The sequence below is a fragment of the Antedon bifida genome, chromosome 3 (genome assembly GCF_963402885.1).
Source record: "Antedon bifida chromosome 3, ecAntBifi1.1, whole genome shotgun sequence".
In the NCBI taxonomy this organism is placed as follows: domain Eukaryota; kingdom Metazoa; phylum Echinodermata; class Crinoidea; order Comatulida; family Antedonidae; genus Antedon; species Antedon bifida.
In genome coordinates, this window is record NC_136228.1 from 30,030,020 (window position 1) to 30,042,787 (window position 12,768).

Below are 12,768 nucleotides of genomic sequence, written 5' to 3' on the forward strand. Positions count from 1 at the left end.
TATGGATTAAGGAATAGCATTTTCTACACTGAGCACTAACAGAAATGTGTCCAATAATAATAATAATAATATAATAATATTATAATAATTGTAACGAAAAATACATTAGAAGCTAGTAACATTATTTAATATTGCCACTTGCCATTGCCAAAGATGTATTGTCCCCCAAAAACATGAACAATTAGGGTTAATTAAATCAGACTTTTAATAGGTTATTTTGTACTTTTAATAAAGTTAATCACTTCCGTAGAAAAAAAAACGGGAAAAAAAATGTTCGACAAACAACGCTATGTACTGTGCGTTTACAACGTTTGAAATTGTTACGCTCACAATCACAATTAACTTAAGATGCGGTTTCACCACGTTTTAACCAAAAAAATGTTATCGACGTTAGAATAAATTGTACCGATCATCAAATACAGTTTTGATGTACGTTACGTACTGTAAATGAATACGACCTATTTCTTGCAAGAATGAGTGAGAACTACTACTACTACTAGACTATATTAGTGTAGGCGCCGCATATAGCAACTAAAAAATGTGTTTTTCGTTTCTTTTTACATTCCGACGTAGGTAACCTATAACTTACGTTGCGCACTACTGTAACATCTAACGGAAAATTACACTAACTGATTGTTAAAATTGAACGTAATAATCAACTGTACAGTGTAGTTTGACGATCGCCATGTGATGATGATCGTATGGGGATTCCCCTAAAGCATCACGTGCTCAACTTTCGCTGTGTGGTCAGGTGATACGATCTTCTTTTTTTTCACACACAAAAAAAACATTCGCAAATCCAAATCCTGAGAGCAATAACAAGATTATGGAGGTCTTTTTAAGTGTTCTTTTAATTCTTTCTTATTTAGTGCCTACATCTGGGGTTTTATTTGGCACAAAACCTCTTTATAAAATGCCACATACTAGTAAATACGCGTATAAAACGTATTATATGGAACAACAGGTGAGTAATTTATAAATAGGCTAGGCCTAGCTAGTTAGTTAGTAGCTAGTCTAGTTAGGCCTTTCCTAGCCAGGTGGTTAAGTCGATTCAGTTTCAGAACCAGCTGAGCTAGGCCTAGCTCGGTACTTTACTGATGGATGAAGGCTAACCTAATCGCTGGCAGGTTCATTGGTGCCTATTTAGTCATCAATTATTATTATCTTTAAATATTGTTTAAAAAAAATTAAGAAATTAAATTAATTTTGTATCTTTTTGTGAATTTAATAAATTGTCAGTTTTATGCATTTTCCTCACTCAGTTTTGTCAAAAAGTAGGACTAGGCTATGGTCTAGTCATAGTATCTATACTCTGCTGCCGACAACCAGTTTACCCCGGTGAACTAGTTCACACACACACGTACACACTGTCGTGGACAGAAGTAATGGCGCCATAGTTGGCTGCCGATGACACGATGTGACCCTTAGGGGAGACGAATGTTTTTGAAAAGGTGTAACATCTAAGTCCACAGCGCTCTGATCTTCATGAAATAGCGCTATCTAAATGTTGCATTATATTATACATTTACCGTAAATATTATACAGAGTACTGCTGTATACCAAAATTTATGTATGTTTAGTTTTATTGCATTTAATAAATATTCTAATAATATTAGAAAAATTGTCACAGTACAACTAATATTTGTTATTTTTAAAAGGTGGACCATTTTAGCTTTGCAAACAACGATGTTTTCAAACAAAGGTATTTGGTGTCCACAGAGCATTGGGGAGGTCTTGGAATGCCAATACTGTTTTACTGTGGAAACGAAGGCGATATAACATTGTTTAGTGAAAATACAGTAAGTAGCGATCATCTCTTGCCATCATTACTTTATTAAGTATAGTGGCAGGCCTGTAACATTAACTGCATTTTTTGTCATTTTCGTTTCGCTATTAATTTCATTTATGTGAAAAAATAGCTAGCTTGTCTTGACAAGTTAGTGAAACTGTGTGGTGATGTGAGATTCCGTTTTCGGACTTTTTTTCTGTTGTCTTGGTCAATTTATTCAGTTTTCTTAGGCTATTTCGTGGTTTATTTTACATCAACATTTTCATTTTCACACTTGCTAAACAGCGCATAGGGACTATTTGTATTTTACGCTATATAAATTGAAAACCATTAATCATTTTTGTAAACATACCAACAGAAAATGTCTATTGATTTTTTATTGAATAATTAATGTCACAAAAGCTTATTACTGTATATTAAAATCTCGAGTTATATAATCTTTATCTTCAATATAACTGAAACATTAAATAGCTTATCCTCTCTCGCTGCCTTCGTTTTGCCAAGTATTCTGCACTGTTTCTCAATTTACTTTTTCTTTGTATAGGGCTTTATGTGGGATATAGCACCGGAGTTTGATGCCATGATTGTGTTTGCAGAGCATCGTTACTATGGTGAATCTATGCCATATGGTGATGATTCTTACAAGGTAAGTTTTGGTAAAAAAATATTTTTAGTTTTATTAGCTTCATTTTTAACATTTTTTTTTACAAACTGATTTTGTCCCAAAAATGTAAAGTAAAGTGAAAAAAGTACTTGTCCCAATTGAATGATGACATTTTTTATTTTTTATTTATTATTCACATTTGAAAAAGTTATTATTAATAACTAGGCCAGATATAGTCCATTTTGACTTTTAAAACTTAACTCAATGTTCAGACCATAATCAATAGACTCACTCCCCAGTTTAAAAGACTAGTCTTTCAATCCAGAGCACCCTTCTATCCAAGATGTAACACAAATTATGATTCACAAAAATGTTATATTTTATAGAATAAGTCAATGTTAAGCTACCTAACAGCTGAGCAGGCCTTGGCAGATTTTGCAACCCTGATTCGCTACATGAAATCAACCATGAAGGATGCATCTGGTAGCCCTGTTGTTGCCTTCGGAGGTTCTTATGGTGGCATGCTAGCAGCCTGGTTTAGGATGAAGTACCCCAATATTGTTGTTGGGTAAATATTCTTGTTTGTCTTTAAAAAATTCCATCATTTGTGCCTTCCATACCTCACCACATACGCTGCCATTGGATATTTATTTAAGCTACAATTGTACAGAAACCTAATGGGAGATCAACATACCAGTCAATTTTTTTGTAAAGATTTTTTATGGTCAAATATAATTACAGTACTATAAATGTAGTAAGAATATTAACCATGTCATAATGTGAAGGAATCTTCTCTTCTCCCTTATTTAGATATATATATATATTATTTAGATTAAATAGTGTACGTATCACACTCTCATTCCAAACTTACAAGACTTATGTGTGTAGAACATTTTGTGAAATGATTATTGACCATTATATTTCTTTCTGGATAGAGCTATGGCTGCTTCTGCTCCAATTTGGCAGTTCACCAACTTGACATCTTGTTCTCGACCATATGAAATCATCACCAACGACTTTGAGAAAGGCGGGGCTAACTGTACCAAAGTTGTGAAAAGATCATGGGAAGTCATTAACTCATTAGCCAAGTCTGGTTAGATTCATTCATTCATTTTTATTTCGTTTTTCTGTACACTCATTCTTACATTCAGTCTGCTTCTTATTCATTCAATTGACCTCTCTGCGACCTAACTCTGACATTTAGAGATGGCTCCAATTGTCAAGAAATTGTTCCAACCATGGTGGGACTGATGTTGTGTGGAATCTTACAATTTGTTCATTATGGGTGGTTTGGCTTGGTCCCGGGAACCGTATTACATGCTGCAAAATAACAATTTGCTGAACGCTGGTTAAGCCCTTTTATGTAGTAGAAGAAAAAGACAAAAATACAAAGGGTTTGTCACTACTGGTATTTTGATATATATTCATTTTCTAAACTTCATCTTTTTTATCAATACAGATGCAGGCCTTTCAGAAATTACCAAACAATTAAGACTCTGTGACAAACTTAAAACACAAGAGGATGCAAATAGTGTAAAAGACTGGATCAAGGGTACATGGTTTAACCTAGCAATGGTTAACTATCCTTACCCTGCCAATTTCCTTGCACCATTGCCAGCTTGGCCAATAAATGTAAGTCTGAGGCCTGTTTTGGTGCCAGCAATTGGGTGCCAGTGTTTACAATAAATAATAGTAAAAAAAAGGTAATGCCAAGTGTGTGATAGATTTTGCCAAAAAATGTTAATATTTTTGTTCTTTCTGTAGGAAGTGTGTAAAAATATGAATAATGCTGAAGCCTCTGATGATGTCATCTTAATGCAGGTTGCCAGTGCCCTCAACGTGTACTTTAACTTTACTGGAAATCAAAAATGTTTCAATATATCTAGTAATGCAGTTGATACACTAGGTGATTTCGGTTGGTCATATCAGGTACATATTTCTTTCTCATCTACATCCACGCAAACAAACACCTTTGCACATAAGGTTTCCATAAGCAGAAGGTTACATCAAATGTATTATATTGCCATTACAGCAATATCAGCAATAGAGAAATATGAATTTTCTTTCAGAGTTGCACAGAGATGGTTATGCCATTCTGTTCTGATGGCAAAAACGACATGTTTGAATCATCTCCCTGGGACATAAAAGCGTTTACAGAAGGTTGCCAGAAAACATGGGGTGTTACTCCGAGACCAGAATGGATTCCAGTACAGTTTTGGGCTAAAGATTTGCAGATGGCTACCAACATTATATTTAGGTAAGTAAACATAATTTTTTAATTGCCACATGAAATATTTGTCAATTTTTCTTGAAATGGCAAAAAAGTCTGAAACTCTTTGCGCATATAGAATATTCCTAAGCCCTGCTTGGCAACCCATATTTTTGCATCAAAAACAGTGGATGGAAATATGATTGGTTTAATATAATATCTATCACGTTAAAATATGTTAATCATGTTTCTTCACTAGATCATGTTAGGGTGATTTAGCTCAGTCACGAGAACTCCCCTAAAAACAGCCATTTGTGTTTTACCCTTATTTGAAGGCCTCTGACCACATATCTATTTGTGGTTTTTAATTTGTTAAAGATCTGGCAATAACTTTTTGAGTAATCCTGCTAACTAACAAATAAAAAAACACACGTGATTGACCACATAACCTCTCGCCATTCTGGCGGAGTTAATTGAGTTTGAATTAATTAGAAATAAATTAAATTGTTGTCTTAGCAATGGATTACTCGATCCATGGTCGGCTGGTGGAGTGCTGGATGAAATATCTGACGACATCACCACTATTCTGATTCCTGATGGCGCTCATCATCTTGATCTTAGAACTCCCAATGCCAAAGATCCACTGTCGGTTAGAGAAGCAAGAGTTCTGGAGACGGTCACCATCATGAAATGGATCAAGTCTGCAGTGTAGAGGATATGGTACTTTTTGGCCATCTTATATCTCGCCACAAAATGAGACTTCTGGTATTTTCATTGCAGATTTTTTCAATATAAAATCCTGAAATTTATCAGATTTTTGCTTAAGTCAAGATAGAAAAGTACTTAAGTGAAAAACAAAAGCTTATTTATCAAACCATCATTTTTTATCTAAGTAGTAGACATCATCATCGAAACAATTTAAGAATAAAAAATATGCACAAACATTGACTTAAGTTTAATTTTTGAAAAATGACTTAAGTGAAATAATTGACGTAAAACAACTCTAAACAATAATTCCAAACACCAAAGGACTTTTATTTTGTGGTGGTGACTCACATGTGGCATATTGCTGGAGTTGGAGCTGGAGTAAACACAACAATATCTGCAATAATATATATTTATAAAAACCTTATGAAATATAAAAAAAATATAAAAAAGAGTTATCAGTGTTTAGTGATAGTGTAAGTAAAAGGGATAACATTCACTCAGGTTTAGTTTCATTTCGTTTTTTATTAAATCTGTAATAGGAAATTTGTTATACTGTATAGACTACTTTATATATTTTTCATTATTATAAATATATACATTGAATTGTTTTTGATATTTGTATTTTTTTAGGTTGTTGGTGTTTTGACGATTATAAATATTTACCATTTTTTTCTTGCTCAATGAAAAAAAATGTATAGGATTATTCAAAGCCTAAACTTCAGTGAATTTAAACAAATAAATACCATTTTTAAACGGCCAGCCTAAACACGTCTTTAAACGTTTTTTGACCTGGAAAGAGAAAGGAAAATTTTGACCTACTTTTTGCATAATAATTGAATCACAATGGCCACAATGATAATTTACTTTTCATTTTTGGACATAACTATTTACTATGGCTCCATAAGATGATGATAACACTATATGCGCATATATGGCAATATTATCGCTTAATAATTGACTTTAAAAAAGTGGCTATTTTGGCCATTTGTCGAAAAAATCCCTGTACAATATTATCGCAAAATTTAAAAAAAAAACGGAAAAGGGAAAGTTTTATAAATGGCCGAATTCAGCCCTTTTATTTCTGAACATAACTAGTTACTATGGCTCTATAAGATGATAACCCTATATATGCGCATATATGGCAATATTATCACCTAATTATTGAATTTTAAATATTGGCAAATTTTTTCGAAAAATGGCCAAATTTCGACCCTTTTATTTTTGGACATAACTAGTTACTATGGCTCTATAAGATGATAACACTATATATGCGCATATATGGCAATATTATCACCTAATTATTGAATTTTAAAAAGTGGATATATTGGCAAATTTTCGAAAAATGGTCGAATTTCGACCCTTTTATTTTTTAACATAACTAGTTACTATGGCGCTATAAGGTGATGATAACACTACATATGCGCATATATAGCAATATTATCGCATAATTATTGACCTTTAAAAAGTGGATATTTTGGCAATTTTTCGAAAAAATCCCTGTACTATAGGCCTATATTTCCCTTTTAAATAAATGCACATGATCTACTTGGCCTTTTCTATCGCATTCTATACTCTCGTAAGCATTCACTGATGAAACCTAACACTTTTGTTAATGAATTTGCAACAATTGCAGGTATCCTAGCATGACCTACTTCAACTGAAGTTGCCTGGTTTTATGATATTTTTCTCATCTTAAGTTGTTCATGTTTTTAAATCGTAGGTTGCATATTATTTATTATTATCTATTAATTTTGGGGGCATTTCAGAGATAAGGGACGGCGGGGAGGGGTTAGTGGGGTGGGTCTGTTTTGGTTTTTTTTTACTCGTCTTTGGCTTTCACTTAGACAGAGCACCTAATCTGGCTAGTGTACCCGCTATTGTAACAAGAAAGGTTTCTTGGATTTCATTTCTAATGTAAACGCCTTAAGCATTCCCTGAAATTAACATTGTTTTTGTGATTTTATTCAGAGAAAAAAATCAATCATCAACTATGAATGCAAAGTTGTTTGTTGCTGCTTCTGTGCTGCTCTGTATTGGTGAGTGTGAACAATTTGTATATTGAATTGTTTAATGACGAGGTTGTTTACTTTTACGCATATGAACGCATATCATTATAAAGCCTTAATTTCCATTTATGCATCCTCGATATGCTTTCTTTTAGGTGCTAATAATGCTTTTATGTGTTACAATTGCACTCAGTATTTCAATCCTGATTGTGGAGAGGTGTTGGTGAATCCAGAGAATATCCCGCAGGTTCCCTGTCCTGGAATGTGTTTGGTAAATTATTAAGCTCTGTCTACACTATCAAACTAGTTTGACAAAAAACAAAAAAAGTGTGATGTGCCCAAATATGGTAGTGATATGCCCAAATATGGTAGTGATATGACATCACCATGTCCATATATGGGCACATCACATTTTTTTGTCACATACAAAACTCTCAACCGTTCAGTGATATAAAATTATTTATAAACTGTGAAGATATATAAATATAATAGAAATCATGGGTTTTTTTACCTTCGATCACTACTTTATTTCAAAACAAAAACCTCCAATATGATTTGGTTGATATGACATTACTGTACATTCACCGTACACACAAGTTTATATATATATATATATATAAACAAATCAGGCAAAGAACAGTAATTCTAAACCACCCGGTGATATACTGAAATTTAATTAATTCATTTGAAACGATATATATTTCAGACTACTCGGAATAACGCTTCTTTTGGTGGCCAAGAAATGATTTTCTATGATAGGATTTGCCTAGAATTTGATTGTTCTGAATTGACATTTGTGGTGAACGATTTCCATGGCAGTACTTGTTATACATGTTGTAATACAGATCTCTGTAATGCTGACTATAACAAGCAAGACCATGTACTAATACAGCTAATGTTCTTACTATATTAATGTTGTTGGTTTTCAAAGCGATGCCCTAGATCAGGGGAGTCACCAGATGTATTTGAACACCTAACACTGGTTTGGCTGCAACATAGTATTGTTAAAAACAGAACTCGTAAAAATGTTAAACTTGTGTCTCAGAAATGTGTATGACATCATGCTTGTCCCATACTAGAACAAATACATAATTAATTAATTTAAATACAATTTTCACCCAAACCCAATCTGTTACAAATTAATGTGGTCACTGATTAAATAGGAAGTGTAACGTTGTGGGACGTGACCGTATAGTAAGGTAGAACTAAAACAAATTGTTATTAAACAAAAAGCAGTGGAAAATATTAAAATGTAAAATTCGCAATTTATTTCTCTTGAAAACCACAGATAAGTTAATAATACATCATAGTACGTCATTATATAAATTATTTCAACCAAATAAGTACATTTACTTTTTATTGCTTTTTATACCTTTTTCATATTTATATATATATCTATAAAGACTATAGATGAAAGACAAATTAAGTAAAATTAATATAAAATATAATTGGAGCAATAGGTTTATCGCAAATAGTTGATTTCGCAAGGAACGTCATTGTATAATGCATGATGGGAAGGGTTTGGGAGCAAACTTCACGACACGTACGTCATACGCGTCGGAAATCCTTCCCACCATGCGTCGCGCAAGCTATTTGTGATAAACCTTATTCAAACGCTTAAATGTATTGGAATTTATGACAATCTGACCATTTTTGTTGGATAGTCTCATTTGTATAAGTACCAGACAGTAATGATAATTATAAGTAAACTTTCATTCTTAAATAACTTGTGTTATCTTAAACACATGAGTTACTTTTGTTTTCTTTTTGGTTACTATGTATCATGTTTGCATACTGAATCCTAAAGGCACTTGTTGGCATTAACATTTACGTAATATAAAACCTTAAAAACAACAGATTACTAACTTTTTGCTCAGAAATGTGTATGACATGGTTATTATCTGCTCATCCCAAATGACTAGACTAAAAAGAACACAACATATACAGAACATTAAATGTTTAAAAAACCCTCCACCCTTTTTTTTGTTAAAAATAATGTTAATTTTTTATATCATCTATTATATTATCAACATACTGTGTCTTACAAAAAAAATAAAATAATTTGTCATTTGTCACTAAAAGCCAATTATAATGAATTTTAAACATAAAATAAATAGTTTGACAAAAAAAGTGTGATGTGCCCAAATGGTAGTGATATGCCCAAATATGGTAGTGATATGACATCATCATGTCCTTTATGGGCACATTACATTTTTGTTCACATCAAGTTTGATAGTGTAGATAGAGCTTAATACCCTTTAAAGACAAACATGAAGATGTTTGTTCTCTGTTGATGAGGAGAAAACTCAAAAGTGATGAAGAGAAAACCCAAAGGTGATGAAACATTTCTATAACAATAATTTATAAAATTTGCAGGAAAATTAATTTACTATATAAAGACATAAAAATCACATTAAATTAACATAACGGTTATCAAAAATTATTTTTTACAAGCAATGAACATTAACACTGGTAATTAATGTTAAAGTGGTCTTTAGTCAACTTCTGATTGAAGCACAATAGACTCAATGCAGCCATGCACTTATAGTGACAAGATTCAGATTATAAAGATGTATACCATCTGAGCATGGCACGGAAAAAATGCATTACAATTATGTCGAAAAGGTTAACAATGCCTGTGTCCAAAACAGGGGCTTCAGGCCTCTGTATTACACCACTGCCCCTCACTCCCACCCCCCTCTTATGCACAATGATGGATTTACTCCTTTAATGCCAATGTGAAATATGAATTAGTCCATTACTAATGCTTTTAGAACTGTATATATTACATAAGAACTAAATAATTGTAAAGCTCTGGTGACACTTTCAAACTAATTTGACAAAAAAAGTGTGATGTACCCAAATATGGTAGTGATATGCCCAAATATGGTAATGATATGCCCAAATATGGTAGTGATATGACATCATTGTGTTCATATATGGGCACATCACATTTTTTTGTCACATAAAGTTTGATAGTGTAGACAGACCTTAATACACTAAAACATCTTTGGCCTTAATAAAGAAATCAATAATAATAACAATAATAATAGTTGTACTGAGCATTTATAAAGCACTCTTATTACACAAGTGACCATGGTGGAAACTTGTAACTATGGAATGGAACACCTGTTACGTTGACTGGTATTGAGATAATGGCCTCCGACATTCCATTGTTTTCTAAAACCTGCCTTATATTGTGTCTGCAAAAAAACAATTATTGCATAAATAATAATCAAAATAAGAATCAAACTAAAAATGTACTTTTGTACAATCTAGAAAGGTCTTTTTACTTGGTTTAAAATGGTTTATTAAAAAAAAATGCATATAAAATATACAATAGTGGTCTAGTGGGATGAAGGAGTGATATTGTTTTAAGCATCAACATGCAGTGTCTGTAAACGCTAACTGTATATAGTCAATAGCCACCATATGTGATCTAGTATCATGGTTACAAGTACCAGTACCAGTATGATGAAGTGGAGCAAATTTGATTATTAATGAATTAATGACTTTGTTTATGTAGAGCATCTTGTGTATATGTGTGTCTTGTGTACGGGATTGCGACCTTTAAGAAGGATATTGAATGAATTCGCTTATGGTAAATCCTTGGCAATTTGCTTAAATATATATATATTTTTTAAATGTGCACAATGAATTAAGTTTGGTCGTCTCGGTCATTGCAACAACATTGTTAACTTACCCATCTCTTCCAAGAAGGAAAACAGCCGGAATGGAGACTTTTCTCTCAGTACCATCTTCTACCATGTCAATAAATTGCCAATCATTACTAGTGTCTTTATCATATATAACCGTTGCTATTGCACCAGCCTGTTCAGCATTTAACGTTTTTGAAAGAAATGAACACTCCCTGTGAAAATACAGTAATTTAAAAATGTACTACGGAGCTTTCGCTTTGCAACCGACGACCTATCTAGGCCAGGTCAATGATGAGTTGTCAGTTTTTGCTTGGACCTAGAAATCAAAACTGTGTCGAGGTGAGGAGCAGGAAGGAACGTATCCCAATATCTCTGCATGACCGCAGTGGACAAACATGACATACGGATGTCGCAAAACGAAAGCTCCTTATTATAGTAGGGAGTGGGACAGCAAAATGTATTATCTATACTTCTCCCTCTTTGGATGATTAATACAACATTGGGAATTGTATCATTTATACTTACCCCCTCTGGATTAATACAACACTATTCTGAACTAAGTAACTATTTTGAAAAGGTGAACACCCATGAAGAGGGTCCGCAAGAACTAAACTAATACGACTGAACTGAAGATTCTGAAAGATAGCAATAAGAATATTACAACAATAAAAGTTATGACCAATCACATTCAGTCAGAACTATGATGTCTCTCTTGTAATTGTTGTAACTGTATAATATATATAATACTTAATAGTGATAATTGTAATATTTTCAATACCTAATAAGCTCAATAAAAATAGAGTAATGTACTACTATAAAATAATATGTACTTACAAATATTCCTCCAAACGATTTTGCTTGACGAACTTTGAACACATAATTTAAACTTTCAGGTTGGAGAATTTCAAAGAATAAATTTTCTTTAGCTGAATATCCTAAAATATAAATGAAAAGATAGCCTTTTAGCTCAGGTCTTTTAAAGTGTAAATACTATATATACTAACTAGACATTCCTAACAGTAACAGTAGTAATAATACTAGTCTAGTTTAGGTTTTTTACTTTATATATAGCTGGCACTAAAGGCGGCCTCTACCTCTATTTATGTATAGTGCCTATTAGGCCGCCCTATATAATAGGCTAGCTTAGAGTATTACTGGCGGGTGGTAATTCTAGCGAGGCGCGGCCTACCCTACCTACTGCTAGGCACGCCTCAGGGAGCACTGTAGACTAGCCTCTAACTAGGCCTAGCCTACTAGCTAGCTAGGGCCTAGGCCCTAACTAGCTAGTAGGCTAGGCCTAGTTAGACCTCCTACTAGGCTAGGCCTAGGTAGTATTATTAGGCCTAATACGTAGGACGTGTCACAGAATATAATATAAAAACAATTTGGAAATAAAAAGTAGATACAGTGTAATATATATTACCAGATAATGGTACAAAAAATAAGCATAAGAATAAGATTTTTAGGTATATCTTCAAGAAAGTTTTACAAACGTTGTAAGTGGCCATGTTTTTGACAAATCACCAGTGAGGTTGGTCAATTTTAGTTTAGGGGAAAACAGGAATCTAACATTTTAATTTTTGTATTATGTGTTGATGAAAAAAAGATGTCACATTTGGACAAAAATAGGAAATTATTATTTTATAATAGTGCAGATTACTGTCACTATATTGTATTCATTTACTTGATATTAAACATAATCGAATCGTCCGCTTAATATAATAGAATAACCCATTTTAGGTCAAAAAAAGGTCAAAGTACCTGGGAAAAAAACAAAATAGAGAATATTGTTG

The 12,768-nt window shown here is 32.9% G+C and overlaps 3 protein-coding genes across 4 annotated transcripts; 2 read left to right on the top strand and 1 right to left on the bottom strand.

Annotated features, from left to right (window-relative positions):
• Positions 1-800: 800 nt before the first annotated feature.
• LOC144836761 (lysosomal Pro-X carboxypeptidase-like) lies at positions 801-5,918 on the top strand. The gene is made up of 9 exons (XM_078691607.1): positions 801-964; positions 1,659-1,799; positions 2,334-2,435; positions 2,780-2,961; positions 3,329-3,486; positions 3,853-4,025; positions 4,158-4,322; positions 4,463-4,650; positions 5,119-5,918. Exons 1-9 carry the CDS (start codon positions 827-829, stop codon positions 5,312-5,314), a joined length of 1,443 nt encoding a protein of 480 aa, XP_078547733.1. The 5' UTR covers positions 801-826; the 3' UTR covers positions 5,315-5,918.
• Positions 5,919-7,261: 1,343 nt separating this feature from the next.
• On the top strand, positions 7,262-8,433 carry LOC144837469 (uncharacterized). The gene is made up of 3 exons (XM_078692601.1): positions 7,262-7,346; positions 7,472-7,587; positions 8,023-8,433. Exons 1-3 carry the CDS (start codon positions 7,301-7,303, stop codon positions 8,227-8,229), a joined length of 369 nt encoding a protein of 122 aa, XP_078548727.1. The 5' UTR covers positions 7,262-7,300; the 3' UTR covers positions 8,230-8,433.
• A 157-nt stretch (positions 8,434-8,590) lies between these two features.
• LOC144837468 (protease-associated domain-containing protein 1-like) lies at positions 8,591-12,484 on the bottom strand. 2 transcript variants are annotated; one of them, XR_013611505.1, is made up of 6 exons: positions 12,399-12,484; positions 11,810-11,910; positions 11,501-11,610; positions 11,020-11,187; positions 9,285-10,519; positions 8,591-9,234 (listed from the first exon to the last, which is right to left on the bottom strand). XR_013611505.1 is itself a non-coding variant. In XM_078692600.1 (5 exons), exons 1-5 carry the CDS (start codon positions 12,481-12,483, stop codon positions 10,399-10,401), a joined length of 585 nt encoding a protein of 194 aa, XP_078548726.1. In that variant the 5' UTR covers position 12,484; the 3' UTR covers positions 8,591-10,398. The 2 variants fall into 2 exon arrangements, 1 of the variants encoding a protein (XP_078548726.1); XM_078692600.1 differs by having other exon boundaries at positions 8,591-10,519.
• Between the last annotated feature and the right edge of the window lie 284 nt (positions 12,485-12,768).

Excerpts from the sequence above, each read along its gene's own strand:
- LOC144836761 (XM_078691607.1), top strand. The coding sequence starts at position 827 with ATGGAGGTCTTTTTAAGTGTTCTTTTAATTCTTTCTTATTTAGTGCCT. Across the intron at positions 965-1,658 it reads CGTATTATATGGAACAACAG|GTGGACCATTTTAGCTTTGC; the intron begins GTGAGTAATTTA and ends TATTTTTAAAAG. Across the intron at positions 4,323-4,462 it reads ATTTCGGTTGGTCATATCAG|AGTTGCACAGAGATGGTTAT; the intron begins GTACATATTTCT and ends ATTTTCTTTCAG.
- LOC144837469 (XM_078692601.1), top strand. The coding sequence starts at position 7,301 with ATGAATGCAAAGTTGTTTGTTGCTGCTTCTGTGCTGCTCTGTATTG. Across the intron at positions 7,347-7,471 it reads TTCTGTGCTGCTCTGTATTG|GTGCTAATAATGCTTTTATG; the intron begins GTGAGTGTGAAC and ends GCTTTCTTTTAG. Across the intron at positions 7,588-8,022 it reads CCTGTCCTGGAATGTGTTTG|ACTACTCGGAATAACGCTTC; the intron begins GTAAATTATTAA and ends TATATATTTCAG.
- LOC144837468 (XM_078692600.1), bottom strand. The coding sequence starts at position 12,483 with ATGGCCACTTACAACGTTTGTAAAACTTTCTTGAAGATATACCTAAAA. Across the intron at positions 11,188-11,500 it reads GTTGTATTAATCCAGAGGGG|GGAGTGTTCATTTCTTTCAA; the intron begins GTAAGTATAAAT and ends GTATTTTCACAG. Across the intron at positions 10,520-11,019 it reads TTCCTTCTTGGAAGAGATGG|ACACAATATAAGGCAGGTTT; the intron begins GTAAGTTAACAA and ends GTTTTTTTGCAG.